The 14,046-nt window shown below is 34.3% G+C and overlaps 1 protein-coding gene across 2 annotated transcripts in view; it reads left to right on the forward strand.

Moving 5' to 3' along the window:
* Positions 1 to 352: 352 nt before the first annotated feature.
* LOC149573240 (superoxide dismutase [Fe], chloroplastic-like) overlaps positions 353 to 14,046 on the forward strand; it is a 133,883-nt gene continuing 120,189 nt past the window's right edge. Inside the window, exon 1 of one of the 2 annotated variants that reach the window (XM_089814435.1) lies at positions 353 to 851. In XM_089814435.1, the coding sequence (XP_089670561.1) occupies positions 771 to 851 (81 nt within the window). In that variant the 5' untranslated portion in view covers positions 353 to 770. The remainder of the gene's footprint in view (positions 852 to 14,046) is intronic. The other variant, XM_089814436.1, reaches the window with a different exon arrangement.

The following is a 14,046-nucleotide window of genomic DNA, read 5'->3' on the forward strand; positions in this document are numbered from 1 at the left end:
AAACTGATAAGAATTTAAAAAAAAATGTTCAATAATTTTATACTAGTACTATTTTATAGTAAGTTTATATAACTATATTTAAAAAGAAATAAAAAAATCAATACTAATTTTATCAAAAATAAAAAAATTAAAAAATACTTTTCTGGTTGCGCCGCGACTGCCACTAGCTTATATATACCTATATATATATTACGCCGAGAATAATCGTTTTCGAGGCGCCTATTTTCATTTTCATAAATCTCAATTGTGATTAAAATAACCTTGAGATTAAATGAAAATAAGTGCCTTGAGAACGATTACTCTCGGCGTAATATATATATAAGTATATATAAGCTAGTAAACTAATTTTCTTGCTCTACCTTGGCCAATTGGCTCGATACCATTTGTACTTTGCCATAAATTCCAACAATTTTTAACTCGCAATTTATTTTCCGAATGTAGACATTTTGTGTTCGTCATTCCCGCCGAGGCTCATCTCGAGCATCTGTTACTGGATTGTTCTTCCTCTGACGGTTATATCATATGCTTCGAATATGCACATAAAATATACACTTCAACAAACAACATTGATAAGCTATGGTACCGTTTGTACTTGAAATATTGATTTGTACTACATGGACAATTGTACTGTCTCAAGGATGCCCATGCATGGTGAAGATGAGGTTATCCATCATTTGCAATCACTCATTGGGTTTTTCCTTACCATAAAATCCTGTCAGCTGTAAAGCCTAGGTACTACTCTATTGTTCAGTTCAGATTTTTTTTTAAGAATGGCTTCGCTACAGCAGACGTATTCTCTTCCGTTACACTCTCGGCCAAAGCACACTGTACCAACAAATCGTTCAAAATTTGTAAGTTTTTACTGCTCTTTCCCTTCCCCAATCAGTAAAGCTTCTTCACGCTCTCTAGGGAGTGTTTGATTACATATCTAAGAGCTCCTTTCGTATATTCATGTAATGCACTTTCTGAAGTAGTTATGTGCAAGACGCTAGAGGAGCTACTATGCCTGTCTTTCTAATGTAGAATTTTAAAAGTTTTTGTCTGATATGAGAAATATTTTCACTGCCGCGAAATTTTAAATTTGATGTAGGTGAAAAGTTCGGATAGAGTAATGAGGCCTAAATTAGGGAAAGTTATAATACCATTTTGAGTTTTTATTAAATTTATAATTGCTTAATACCATTAGAAGCTGATATTGGAATGTGGCAATACCGCACGATAGTGTCGACTATCCATAATAATCGATTCATTGAATAGGGATTTTTAAGGAGGCCTGAAATGCTGAAAGAAAAAACTTTTTAATCATTATGTCTAGATATGTGCTATCACGTTAAACAGTGAAAATCTCAAAACATCAATTAGCTTTTACTGTTAGAAACTGTTCAAGATAAATGAAGTATTTGATAAGTGTGACCATTATTTTGAAAGAGCTGTTTTTGATATGCTTGGGAATCAAAAAAAAAAACAAAATGCGGCCTGACTCTATATTACTTACAAAATAACTACAGCTTATCTTAAAAAAGACAGATACAATTGTGTCACGTCTTGAAGCCAAGCAAACAATTGGTAAGAGTTGTAAACAGTCCCAAAAAGAATACAGCCGTGCAACAATTATTCAGCCCTATAAAGTAGACAACAGAAGGTTAAGCTTCTAAACCTATGCAGCTGAAACTAGAAGGAACGTTCCAGTAAATCTCCAACGGGCATAGAATCAGCAAAAGATGTATGCTGACAGACATCAAATCGAGAGAAGCTTTGAGGTGGGTGACTTGGTATAGCTCTGACTATAACTGCACAGACAATCATCCTTGAAGGTAGGTGGCAAAGAAAAGTTGAGGCCGCATTTTTACGGTCCTTGCCACATGGCCCAACGCATAGGGGAAGTCGCTACAAACTTGCTGCTAGAAGGAAGCCACATCCACAATGTGGCTGTCTGAAGAAAATCGTGGGACAGAACATCAACGTATTGATTGACTTGCCACCCCTCAACAAATAATGGAAAATCGTATTGGAACCCATCGAGATCCTTGACGTCTAAGAGAGGAAACTAAGGAACTGTACCATCAAGGAGTCTCTGGTACATTGGAAACATTTGCTGCTCAACTATGCCACTTGGGAGGGCAAATAAATTTTGGAGCACCCGGGGCTACAATTGGTTGAGGATAAGTGATTTTTGTGACGAGAGGACTATAATATCTCAATCATAAAATAAATCAAATAAGATTTTAAAATTTTGTGTGTGGGACCAATCGATTTAGTATATCTCGGGGCCCATTCTATTTTAATATTTTAGGTGTTTGTTGTGACATGTGTCGACATGTTGTTCCTTCCTTAGGAGTTTTCCTCTATCGGGGTATATATGTTCGTTGGGTTGGATTGTTGTATGCATGCGATTTGAATTGAAATGATTGTGCTACACATTCTAGTTGGAGTTCTTTGTTCGCCATTTCGGAAGTGGAAGATCTTCCCTATTTGGCTTATTGCAGTTTCAGTAAGATTCATGCTTACCCTATTATGCTTTTGGATTACTTTGCTCAAATTTGACAAATTTAAGCACCATCATTGTTTGCAACTATAATCTCTATTTCGACGAATTGCATATCTCATTCGTGTTTGGCATGCATCCTATGTGTTGTGGGGAACTCTATTTAGCATTTGGCTCTGTCTACTTAATTTATATATATTTTAGATTTGTTCTAAGGAAGCATAAGCATTTGGCAAATACCCTCAATTGGATACCTTCAACTTGCACCACATTTGGACAACCTCTCATACTTGTGTCCATAAAAGCCTTCACTTTACTGTCATCGTTCCTTCTCTTGCCTGCATTGCACCCCTTTGTACCGTATGACATCCTTTCTTAGAAGCCGTACACCTCCATACACAAGGCCGTACAACATTCACATTTGATCCTCCACTATAAGAAGGCACTATTTTGTACGACTTCCACAACTTAGCAATGTAGGGCTCCCCCTACATCTATCGTCCGGTGACTTTGCAAAGAGCAACTCGTATTGGAGTAGTATTGACCATACGATATTCAGAATTGCTAGTAGGCCTCCTCCATACAACCATACAATGCATTTGATCACTCTACGACTGAAAGTATTAATTAGTCCTTGCCAGTTGAGTTGGATCCGCATAAACATCAACACCGTACAACCCCAAGTGGTGCGTTACAACTTGTTTCTTTGGGACATGTTCTACATCCACCCTTGTTCGATCTTGACTTGTTCTTTTCAGGAGTTTTGGAAGGGGCAGCCTTCAGTATTGACACAGGGACAGTTGAGAAGTTTTCAAAGACATCATTTATCTTGAGTTTCTTCCTACAGAGTGGGGAGGCATCTCATATACACCTATGGTATTGTTTCTTTTTAAGGGGAGAAACATTGTTCGACATTCATGGACTAACTTTTGTATACATTGTGGAGGCTGCTATTATTGATACATGGGGGGGGTGCTATCTTGTCTCTCTTCTTCTTCTACTTCTCTCTTACGGGGGGACTTTTTACTCATATTGGGTTTTGTCCTCATACTTCTTGATTGTATATACCTGATGTATGTTGTAATGGGATCTTGATTACTACATCCATGCATGTATCTTGTTTTTCATCTCTCTTTTTGAGGGAGGATTTTTTGCATGAGGTTTTCCCTTTTTCTCTACTTTGTGAGAGACGGCATTGCTTTTGTACATTGTACATGAGTACCTAACATGGCCTAGTTGGTGGGACCCATCATGTATTGTCATCTAGCCTTGTGAGCTTAAGTGCTTTCCCCTAAGTTGCACTTAAGTAGGGAGGGGGGGAGGGCTATTGGTGTAAGTAAATACTACTAATTACACTTAAGTTTACTTCGGATTATGCATTTGCATAATAGTTGTCATGTAGAAACATAGGAGTTTTCATTTCATTTTTAGTACACGGTGTAAGAGAATTCCACTTGAGGTGGAGTTAGTTGTTATCTCATACCACTTTATGTGTGAGATTCACCTTTAGTGCTCTTATCACATTATCATCCTCTCATTTTTGCACATGTTGCACATACTTTGTTGTACAATGGAGGATGATCCACCACTGGTGGACATGATTCCACTTTGTGTGGTTGATACGTTATCATTTGCATATCTCCTAGTTATCAGGCATTGCCTATATATTCAGACACATCTACTTTGTATTTATCCATTATTGTTTTGATTATTGATCGTCACTGAATCTAGTGAATGGAGGATCATTTCATTTTGCTTCTCTCGTTGTGCTATCTATCGAGCTTTTAGATCTTGGCATTTTCATTCTTTTCCTTAGGCAAATTCTTAGACAATTAATAAATTTTTATTATTTTTTAAGATTAATTAATATTAAGTCATCACTTGAATTTTTTTAAATTTTTTTTTACAACTTAATGAAACTTAAAAGTTGAGACATTACAAGCACATCAATAACCTCAATGGAGTCAATAAAGTGATTTGGACACTCACTTGAAAGAGGTTTCTATCCCCAAAGCTTGGGATCCCTTTGGAAGGACTAGAAGTTTGTTGAAATCCTTGGCTAGGCTGATCCACAAGGGGATATTGATCTTTTGTGCTTATTGGTGATGAGCAGGTGCCTTATAATCTTAGAAGTTGGATTTAAATAAATGATTCAGTCGTATTAAAATATTATTGTTAGCTGCAACTGGGATAAATTTGATAATGTTGAATTTGTCATTTTTTATCGAGACATTTTTGGTAGATATGCCCTCTGTAGAACATCTTTGGCTTGAGACAACAACATGACTGTTGATTTTCTATACTATTTTTCATGTTTCCCAATTGTGCATTTTTTGCCAAATTTAGTGGATAACCATATAATTTGAGTGTGAAGAATGTTTATGAATTTTTGTGTTATTGCTTTCAAATCACAAGTTCATTTTTGCATGCCTGTGGAGATTTTTATAAAAATAAAAATATTTATCAAGCTAAATGAGTTCTAATGCAGTTATTAAGTGCAATTTTGTCGCCATATGTTTATTCCAAATGAGAATATCAGCATAAAACACCTTTTAGCATGAATGCTGATGATATTCCTACAGGGGAGTATCCTGGCATTTGGGAGATTATGTGTGCAATCATATGTTGCATTCATGGCAATGTTTGTCATTGATGTCAACATACTGAAGATTGACAGAGCAACAGACTAACGTCAAGACCGTACGATTTGAGGATTGAAGATGAGGTCAAGCAAGGTTGAGGACATGTTTTACAGAGTGTCCTGATGCTATGATTAAGAGCAGATGCAGAAAGTCGAAGACTAGTAACAGTTATTCGAGATTTATAGAAGACAGTATGCAAAGGGAGTTCTTGCAAAGTGGTTTCTGGTAATCGGGTTATATATTCTAACAAGGATATAATCTGGTTATGTGCATGTGTATAGAGATAGAAGACATCATGATGACGACGTTAGTGAGTGCGCAAAGTCTAAGGTTGCATGTGTGAAGATTTGTGAAAACTGTGAGCCGATAGTGTTATGTAATTATGAAAAGATGTAATGAAACATGTATTGTTTTATCTTAATGAGGTCCTATTGTAATTGTAAATTGGGAAAGCTTCAAGGCTGACTCAATAGATTAATTTGAGGACTTGATATAAATGAAAGTTATTTTCCTTGTGATTGAGAACTATGTGTGGTGTTGAAGTAAGAAAGAAAATTGTTAAGTGTGAATTTTATGTGAGTAAGCGATCTAAGGGATGATTTGTGATGCAAGTTTGCAGATCTAGTATTGAGATCTGAGAAGTATATGGTGCAACGGAGGCATAGTGAATGAGCGCAATGATTATATTTGGTAGAAAGTGCTAGTGGACAGTTGATCATTTGCTATCGTTCTGAAAGGAATAATACATAGGCCAGTTGGACAATAAGTTCGGTTGTCTTGTCCCTGAAGCTGTTTGGATAGTGGGTCCTTCTATCTTCCACAACTCCTAACAGGGTTCACAACTCCTCACAGGGATTCAGAGTCTCCTAACAGGGACTGATATATACTGAATGTATTTCATTGGCTCCTAACAGAGTCCATCCTCTTACAAGGAATTTATATTTTAGTACATACATATGTGGGTACCATCCCCACTGGGGTTTTCCCTCTGATTAGGGGTTTCCTTAGTTAACAAATCTTGTGTTATTGTGTATGGTTATCTTTTTATGGTTATTGCACTTGTTGATTACATGTTTTAGATTTAATAAGGATAAGAAAATTTGTTTTGATTGTATAATTGATTCACCCCCCTCTCAGTTATCTTGGTGGACTTTACTGTTACATCCCAATTTTTTACCTAATTTAAAATATATCCGTTGAGGTTCCCATGAAGTCAGTTGACAGTTAAATTGTTGTAATTCTGTGAAATGGTAAGATAGTTGTTATAATTATTTATTACAAATTCATGGAATTGAATAGGCGATTAGCCGTTATGATTATTTATGATTAAATAACTTGTTATGGTAATATGATTTAACTGCGGAGAATTTCCTTATAGGAAGCACGTCGAACGGGTGGAACCATTGTTAAAAAAGAATTAGGCACAGGAGCATCACCGTCATTGGGCAAATGGGTTGAGGACCTAGCAACTTGAACATCAGGATACAAGCGATGAAACTACATTAGCTATTAAATAAATATTTTAAAACGTAAAATAATTTAATTAAAATAATTTAATTGAATTATAAAATGTACCTCAAAGGATTTAATATGATCTTTCACCTTATTATTATAATAGATATATCTATATATGTACATATGAAATGACACCATTATATTATAATAATTTAATAAAGTGATGTCACCCCATTAATATATTTACATGTACTTATATAAATATAAAATTATAATAATATTTAAAGTATAATAACATTCAAATTATAATAATATTCAAATTATAACCTTCCAACTCTTTTTCCATCTTTTATTCTTTTCCTTGTTTGTAACTGATTAAACAGTTGGCAAAATAAATTGGCAAATAATCTTTTAAGTTACGGAAGCCAAGAAGTCACGGCTATTCCTTTTATATTGAAGCCGTGTATAGAGGTAGATATCTTTTTGAATACACCTAATTACCTTTCTCAAAGATTGGCTTCCTTTATTAATTCTGACTTCTCCATTAATTCCATTTTTTTCTTTCCAGCTTCTTTGAAGCCAAGGAGACATTACCTTTTGTTTTTAAGAAGTCCAAAGAGAGGTGGGGAGACGTATTATATCTATTCAAGCACCCGATTTCTATTTCTCCAAGCTTCCGACTTATATATTTTTCTAGGCACCTGACTTCTATCTTTCCAAGCATCCGTCTTCCATCTATGAAATCTCTGCAATACCATATCTCTAGCTTTTTATCAAGGCCAATCTTTTCTCTGTTTGGGTTATTATTCTTCTTGCTGAAGACGTGATTATAAGTCACCTTGTGAATGCGCTTGGAGATTGTTTACAGGAAGAACTGAATCAATAGCGCTTGGCAGGGCTCCAAACATTTCCAAAATTGTATCAGGTTATGTGGTCCATCAACCTCAAGTAATGGTTTGAATCTTATTAACAGCTACTGCTGTATACCGAACTCCTTAGCAATAGGCTACTATTGTGTAACCATCATGCTTAGGTACCATCAATTGACTTTCTCTTAAGGAGTTACTATCAAAAAAATAGTATTGAATCCATGCAACAAAATCGTATTTTATTAATGCCATTGATAATCAGAACCAAATGTTATTTGCTGCAAGATTTAAAGAACATGATCTTCTAAATCACAAATTGTGATAAGCTGGAAGTATATAATCCATCATGTTCCATGCATAGCTGTATACTTCTTATCATTTCCTATTGGTTTTCGATTTCCATAACAACTAAACTGTAGTTATAATCATCAGATAGAAACTCTTGAGAAAGAGTTATTGATGATGCAATAAAATCATGATTTAAATATACAAATTGGAAATAAGAGTCAAGGATATTTCTGCTAGTTTTAAAGAACATATTGTAACATCCAGATTTTCTAAGTCTAAATTAACAACTAACATACTCAAAGGTTATAGTTAATACTTTGTTTCACAGGGAAACAGTTACATCATTCATGTTCATGTGAATATGATTTACTGTTAAAATCAGACAAATTTTTCTTAACTTAAAAACTTGAAGTACCATCAAATGAAATTATTACAGAAATTGAAATCACATACCTCGGAAAACTGAGTTCGAATCAAACTAGGAATGCTTCTGCAAACACCCAGGTTAGTCCACAGATACACTATAACAATTTCACAAATCGACTAACATCTAAAAACCACTAACTCAAAATCATATGATGATTACAACTAAGTACCGCTATAATTTAAATTAGGGCATCACAAATCATTGTACCAATTAGGGCATCAATTACCGTCAGTTCATTTAGGGCTTCTGATACTACTTTACCACTTAGGGCTTCTGCGACCACGGATTCATTTTAGGGCTTCCGCAACAACGGATTCAACTAGGGTTTTGATACCACGGATCCAATTAGGGCTTCCAATACCACTGTATTACTTAAGGTTTTGGCTGTCATACAATCAATTAGGGCTTCGGATTTCTTTTCCTTCCGACTACTTAATTGTGACAGTAAATCAAGGTTAGAAATATACTCATAATCGATATCCATTTAAATGAAAAACAAACCATGAATCTATCTCTTAGATCTAGATGTAATTAACAGTAAGAATGAAATCCTGTCAACTTAATCTTACATCTTCATAAATAATAATGATATTACCCGTTTCCAATAAACATAGGAATGCATAGCTTATTTCAATCTAATGCCTGTCCGACATCTTGAGAGAGATGAAACATTGTCAGGGGCTTAACCACCCAACCTTGGAACACAATATATCCCCACACGATCTCTAACGAGAAAGACCCTCCCTACCCGGAATTGATAGGGAACATCATTCCATCCACTGGGCATCAAGATATAAACACGCCATAGGACTTGGCAGCAAGAGATCATCATAACAGGAATATGCATGAGCTATTAATTAATTCATATTAAATGGTAATTATTGAAATGTCTTAATTGATATTGATTTCTTATTATTGATGATTCTCTTTCTCACACCTCATCACCCATCTTTTTGGCTACACAGTCCGGTGAGTTCCAGGTATTCGGGATTCTCTGAATAACTGGTTCTGTCAGTTTTACATGCATCCAGCATTTCACTAACTGTGATTACTTAATTATGTTCTTTAAAGATCTCAAATTTAATGTCTAATTAATTAATTCCACACCATAATGCCTAGTGAATTCCATGGTATTTAGATTTATGATAATATTTCCATCTTTGTTTGGTTTGAATGAATGTATAACATTCTAAGCTAAATTTAAATGCTCACAACTTTCATAGCATTTTAATCTTTTATATGCATGATTGATACACTCTAAAGAATTAAGATTCATCTATAATATAAGCACAATTTCCAATAATTATAAATCTATTACTGTCCACCATATTTCAGTCTATGTTTATACTGGTTTCCAAAACGTTGGAATTTTCATGATTTCATATTCATCACCAGATTGAGTATAAATTTTCATAGCATTACTATTCATCATTTTGAGACAGTTTATGGTAAAAGGGACAATCGGATATAAACATATTTCGTGACCTAATATCTTGTAACTGATGTCCAACTGGATGGTAACTTTATTGCCTAGAACCTTAAATGAATTCAGGGAATTTCTATTCTCACATATTCAGTTATATATGATTAAGAAGCACGACAGACTTTTATACATAGGTCAGCGTCACATGATCACATAGAAATCAACACATTGTTTTCAAGCAACGTCTTAATATCTTAAAGAAAAACCAGAGTCATTAGAAAGAGGAAAACGATAATCTTTTCATGAAAAATGGTAGACTTATGCATTAAATCTTTATCTTGTTATCTTAAGGAAAATGACAGACCTGGAGAGAGAAAACAACAGTAATCTTTACTTAAATCATTGCCATAATACAAACAGCTTAAGGAACGAATATTTGAATCCAAATATTCTAGTAGAAAGCATAATATAAAAGGTAACGGGTTGCATCTAATATCTCTTACTTGACCAAAAATTGAGATCGATTTGCACTTATTTAAATTCGCCAACCCTGCTATCAAACCCGCGGCAGATGAAAAACATTTTAAGTTGGGAAAAGATAATTTTCTGAACAAAAGTGACTGGGTGATGCGTTTTGAGTAGAGCTCAGCCTCTCTGGTGAAATCAAATAATATATCTGGTTGCCAAGGAAAAGAAATGGTCAAGAAAGTTGAATGCGAAAAGACGATTAAGAAATCCATAATATAAAATAAGCTATAGACTCTACAGATACCATCTGTTACAAGAAAACCCCTACGAAAACCCAAGATGACCATTCGAATTCCAAAAATTAAATTGACTAAAAGGAAAAGAATAAGAAGTTGGAAAGAATTGGAAAATTAAAATTCGAAGATTATAATAATACAATTATTATAATCCGAACATTATTATAAAGTACAACTATTAAATTATTAAATGATAATGGTGCCAAATCATGGTTATTTTTAAATGAACATTTATAAACAATTATTAAAAATACTACGACAAAAGATAATTTTAAAATCCTTTAAGATACATTATTATAAATGATTTAATTATTTTAATTAAATTTTATTAAATAACTCAATTATTTTAATTAAACTATTTATTAAAATAACTCATGCGATTCCATAGATGTATTCTGTTCCAAGTAACTAGGTCCTCTCTCTATCTGCTCAATGATGGCGACGCCCTGCCTAATTCTTTTCTGACAATGCTTCCACCCCTTCAGCATGCTCCCTGCAAGGAATTTCTCTGTAATTTAAATTATAAATTATATAATCATAATAGTTAACCTTCCATCCTAATTTTATGAATTGGCGATTAATGATCAACTAACATGTCATCTGCTCTTGAAATCATAATGACCATCTAACTTACCATTTCGCCAGATTATATCAAATTAAACTGTCAACTGACTTCATGCGAACCTCAACGGCTATATTTCAAACTAGGTCAAAAATTGGGATGTAACACATACTCTTTCAGGTCACAGTTTGTGATAAGCTGAAAACATATAATATTCTTTTACTAGTTAAGGATTAATAGAAAGAGCGGGTTGCTCTGAGATTCAAACACCTAGGATTCACTTGGCTGTACAACTAAGGCAAAGGGTGAAGAGGTGAGAGAAAGGAATCTGCGATAACATGAAACAAAATTAGTTATGACATAACAATGTTTATCATTTTTAAAAGGAATCATTTAATAGCTCATGCATGATCATGTTTATTGTATTCTCCGCTGTCGAGTCGAGTGGCGTGATTAGATACTAGGATGCTTAGTGGATAACAAGATGTTTCCCATCTATTTCGGGTAGGGAGGGCCTTTCTCGATAGAGATTGTGTGGGGATAAGTTATGGTCCGAGGTTGGGTGGTTAAGCCCCTGACAATGTTTCACTTCTCCACAAGTTGTCAGACGTACAACAGACAAAGATAAGCTATGCATTCAAACGTTTGTCGGAGACAAGTACTTTTACATTATGATGTTTATACAAGTAGAAGGTAAGATAATTTGAGTTGTATCATTGTTACAATTATTTCTTAAAATAAAAGCAATATTTATTGTCAATATAATTGGTAACCAGTAAGATCAATTGATCTTCTAACTGAATATGAAATATATCTATAGGATTGTTATTTCAGTTTTTCATATATAAGAATAATGATTATGAGCATATTTTTCTAATCTTAAGTTAATGCCATAGTTTAGAAATCAAAAGGAAAGGAATGATATAGTGGTATCTGAAGCCTAAATGATATAGTGGTATCCGAAGCCCTAAATGATACAGTGGTATTTGAAGCCCTAAATGATCCAATGGTAATCGATGCCCTAATTGATATAGTGGTATGTGATGCCCTAATTGATATAGTGGTATTTAATGAAAATCATCATTTGATTTTGATATAGCGGTATTGGATGGTAGTCGTCATTTGATATTGTTATAGTGGTATTTGTGGACTAACCTGGGTGGTTGCAGAAGCATCCCAAGATTGATTTCGGTGTCGAATTCCAAGGTATGTAGATTTTATTTTCCATAGTAAATTCATTGATGATGTTTCAATTCTTAGTTAAGAAATTTTGTTTAACTGATTTTAACTGTAAATCTCATTCACATGAACATGACTGACATAATTGTCTTCCTATGAAAATGAAGTAATATTTGTAATTCTTGGATATGTTAGTTGTTAATTAAGACTCGAGAAATGTGGATTTTACATTTACTCTCTAACAATTGGTATCAGAGCATTAGGTCCTTGAAGGAAAAGCTTAACAACTTAGGGAGATCTATTGCGAGTCATTTCAGAAAGGATAGTCCGAAGTTTGATGGAACCAACTGACAGCTGGAAAGAGAAGATGAAGACACATTTGCTATGCATGGGTCCAGGATATTGGCTGATTACTAAGAATGTGAAACAAGTAATTGAAGAAGATAAACTCGAAAGATGTTTTAAAGTACAATGAGATCTATTCGTGTGTAATATGCTTGCGAGGGAAGCACTTTTGCCAGCCCTTCCTGAAAATGAGTACACTCAGGTAAATTTTTAGTTTTGGCAAATGAAATTTGGAAAGCTTTGGAATCTACTTATGAAGGTAATAAGCATGCTAAGGTTAGATCACAAAATTGGATATGTTTGTTTCAAGAAGCTAAAATAATGGAAGATGAATATGTAAGAAGCTATTTTTGTAGGATATGAGAGATTGTTGTAGGAATTAAGGAATGTGATGGGAAGAAGGATGAAGATGAAATTGTGTGGAAGATCTTGAAAACCTTGACACATGTATATAAGTAGATAGCACAGATGATTGAACAAGTTATACCATGCTCAGAAAAGTTTACAAGAGAGACTCTTCTTGGAAGATTGGAAGCAACAAAGATAAGTTTGAGACAGAGTGGAGATTTGCCTAGAATTGAGACTACATTCGGTGCATTAAGTGTTTGACCTACCTTGTGCAGGAGTGCATCTACTAGTGGAGATTATGCTAGCAGCAGCAGAGGAAGAACTGAATAAGACAAAAAGATTGAAGAAGGCATTGCCTTACTTGTGAGAAGAGAACCTAGTAAGAAAATCTTTAGATGTTGGACTTCTAGTGAATTTGGTCATTATGTTTCTAAATATCTTAAGAGAGTAAAGAAATACAAGAGAAATTTCAAGCCAAGGAGATCTAGAGAATGTCTTTATGCAAATGATGAAGATTTGAAAGCTAGTATGGAAAGATTCTTGAGTGAAAGTGATAATGATAGTGATGAGTTATGATTTGTTGCAATTAAGGAAGAAAGTCCTCAACAAGAAGTTAGAGAAGAAAAGGCATTAGTGTTACAAGTTGAAAAGAATAAATTTGATTGCATCATAGACAATGGTTATTCACATCATATGACTGGTGACATGAATAAATTCGTTGAGTTCAACAGTTGTGATGGAGAAATTGTTAGAGTTGGGAACAATGCGGCTTGTCATATTAAGGGAATAGGATCTATTACTCTTGATGGTAAAACTAATATTGATGATGTTGATTTTGTTGATGGACTAAAACATAATCTTCCAAGTGTTGGACAGTTGGTTGACAAGAGATATCAATTACAGTGCACAGAGAAGACATGTATCATCAAGGATAGGAATGGTAAACCGTAAGATGATTGGTACTAGCACAATATCAAGAGGTAATGTTTTTCAGCTGAATCCTACAGAGATGTCATGCTTGGTTGCTAAAGTTGATAACAGTTGGTTGTGGCATAAAAAGTTGTCTTATAAATTTTGATAATATTGTGAAAGTGAGCAATACACTTGCTGATAGGAATTTGCCTAAAATAGTGAAGCGTACTAGCATGGTATGCAAGGAATGTGTTATGGCTAAGTAGAAGAAAATGTTTTGTCTAGGAAAGAAGCTCACAACATCAACAAAGTTGGAGATAGTGCACATAGATTTGAGTGGTCCTACA

Source organism: Cupressus sempervirens, chromosome 2, assembly GCF_028749045.1.
Source record: "Cupressus sempervirens isolate cs-2001-9-10 chromosome 2, ASM2874904v1, whole genome shotgun sequence".
Taxonomy (NCBI): domain Eukaryota; kingdom Viridiplantae; phylum Streptophyta; class Pinopsida; order Cupressales; family Cupressaceae; genus Cupressus; species Cupressus sempervirens.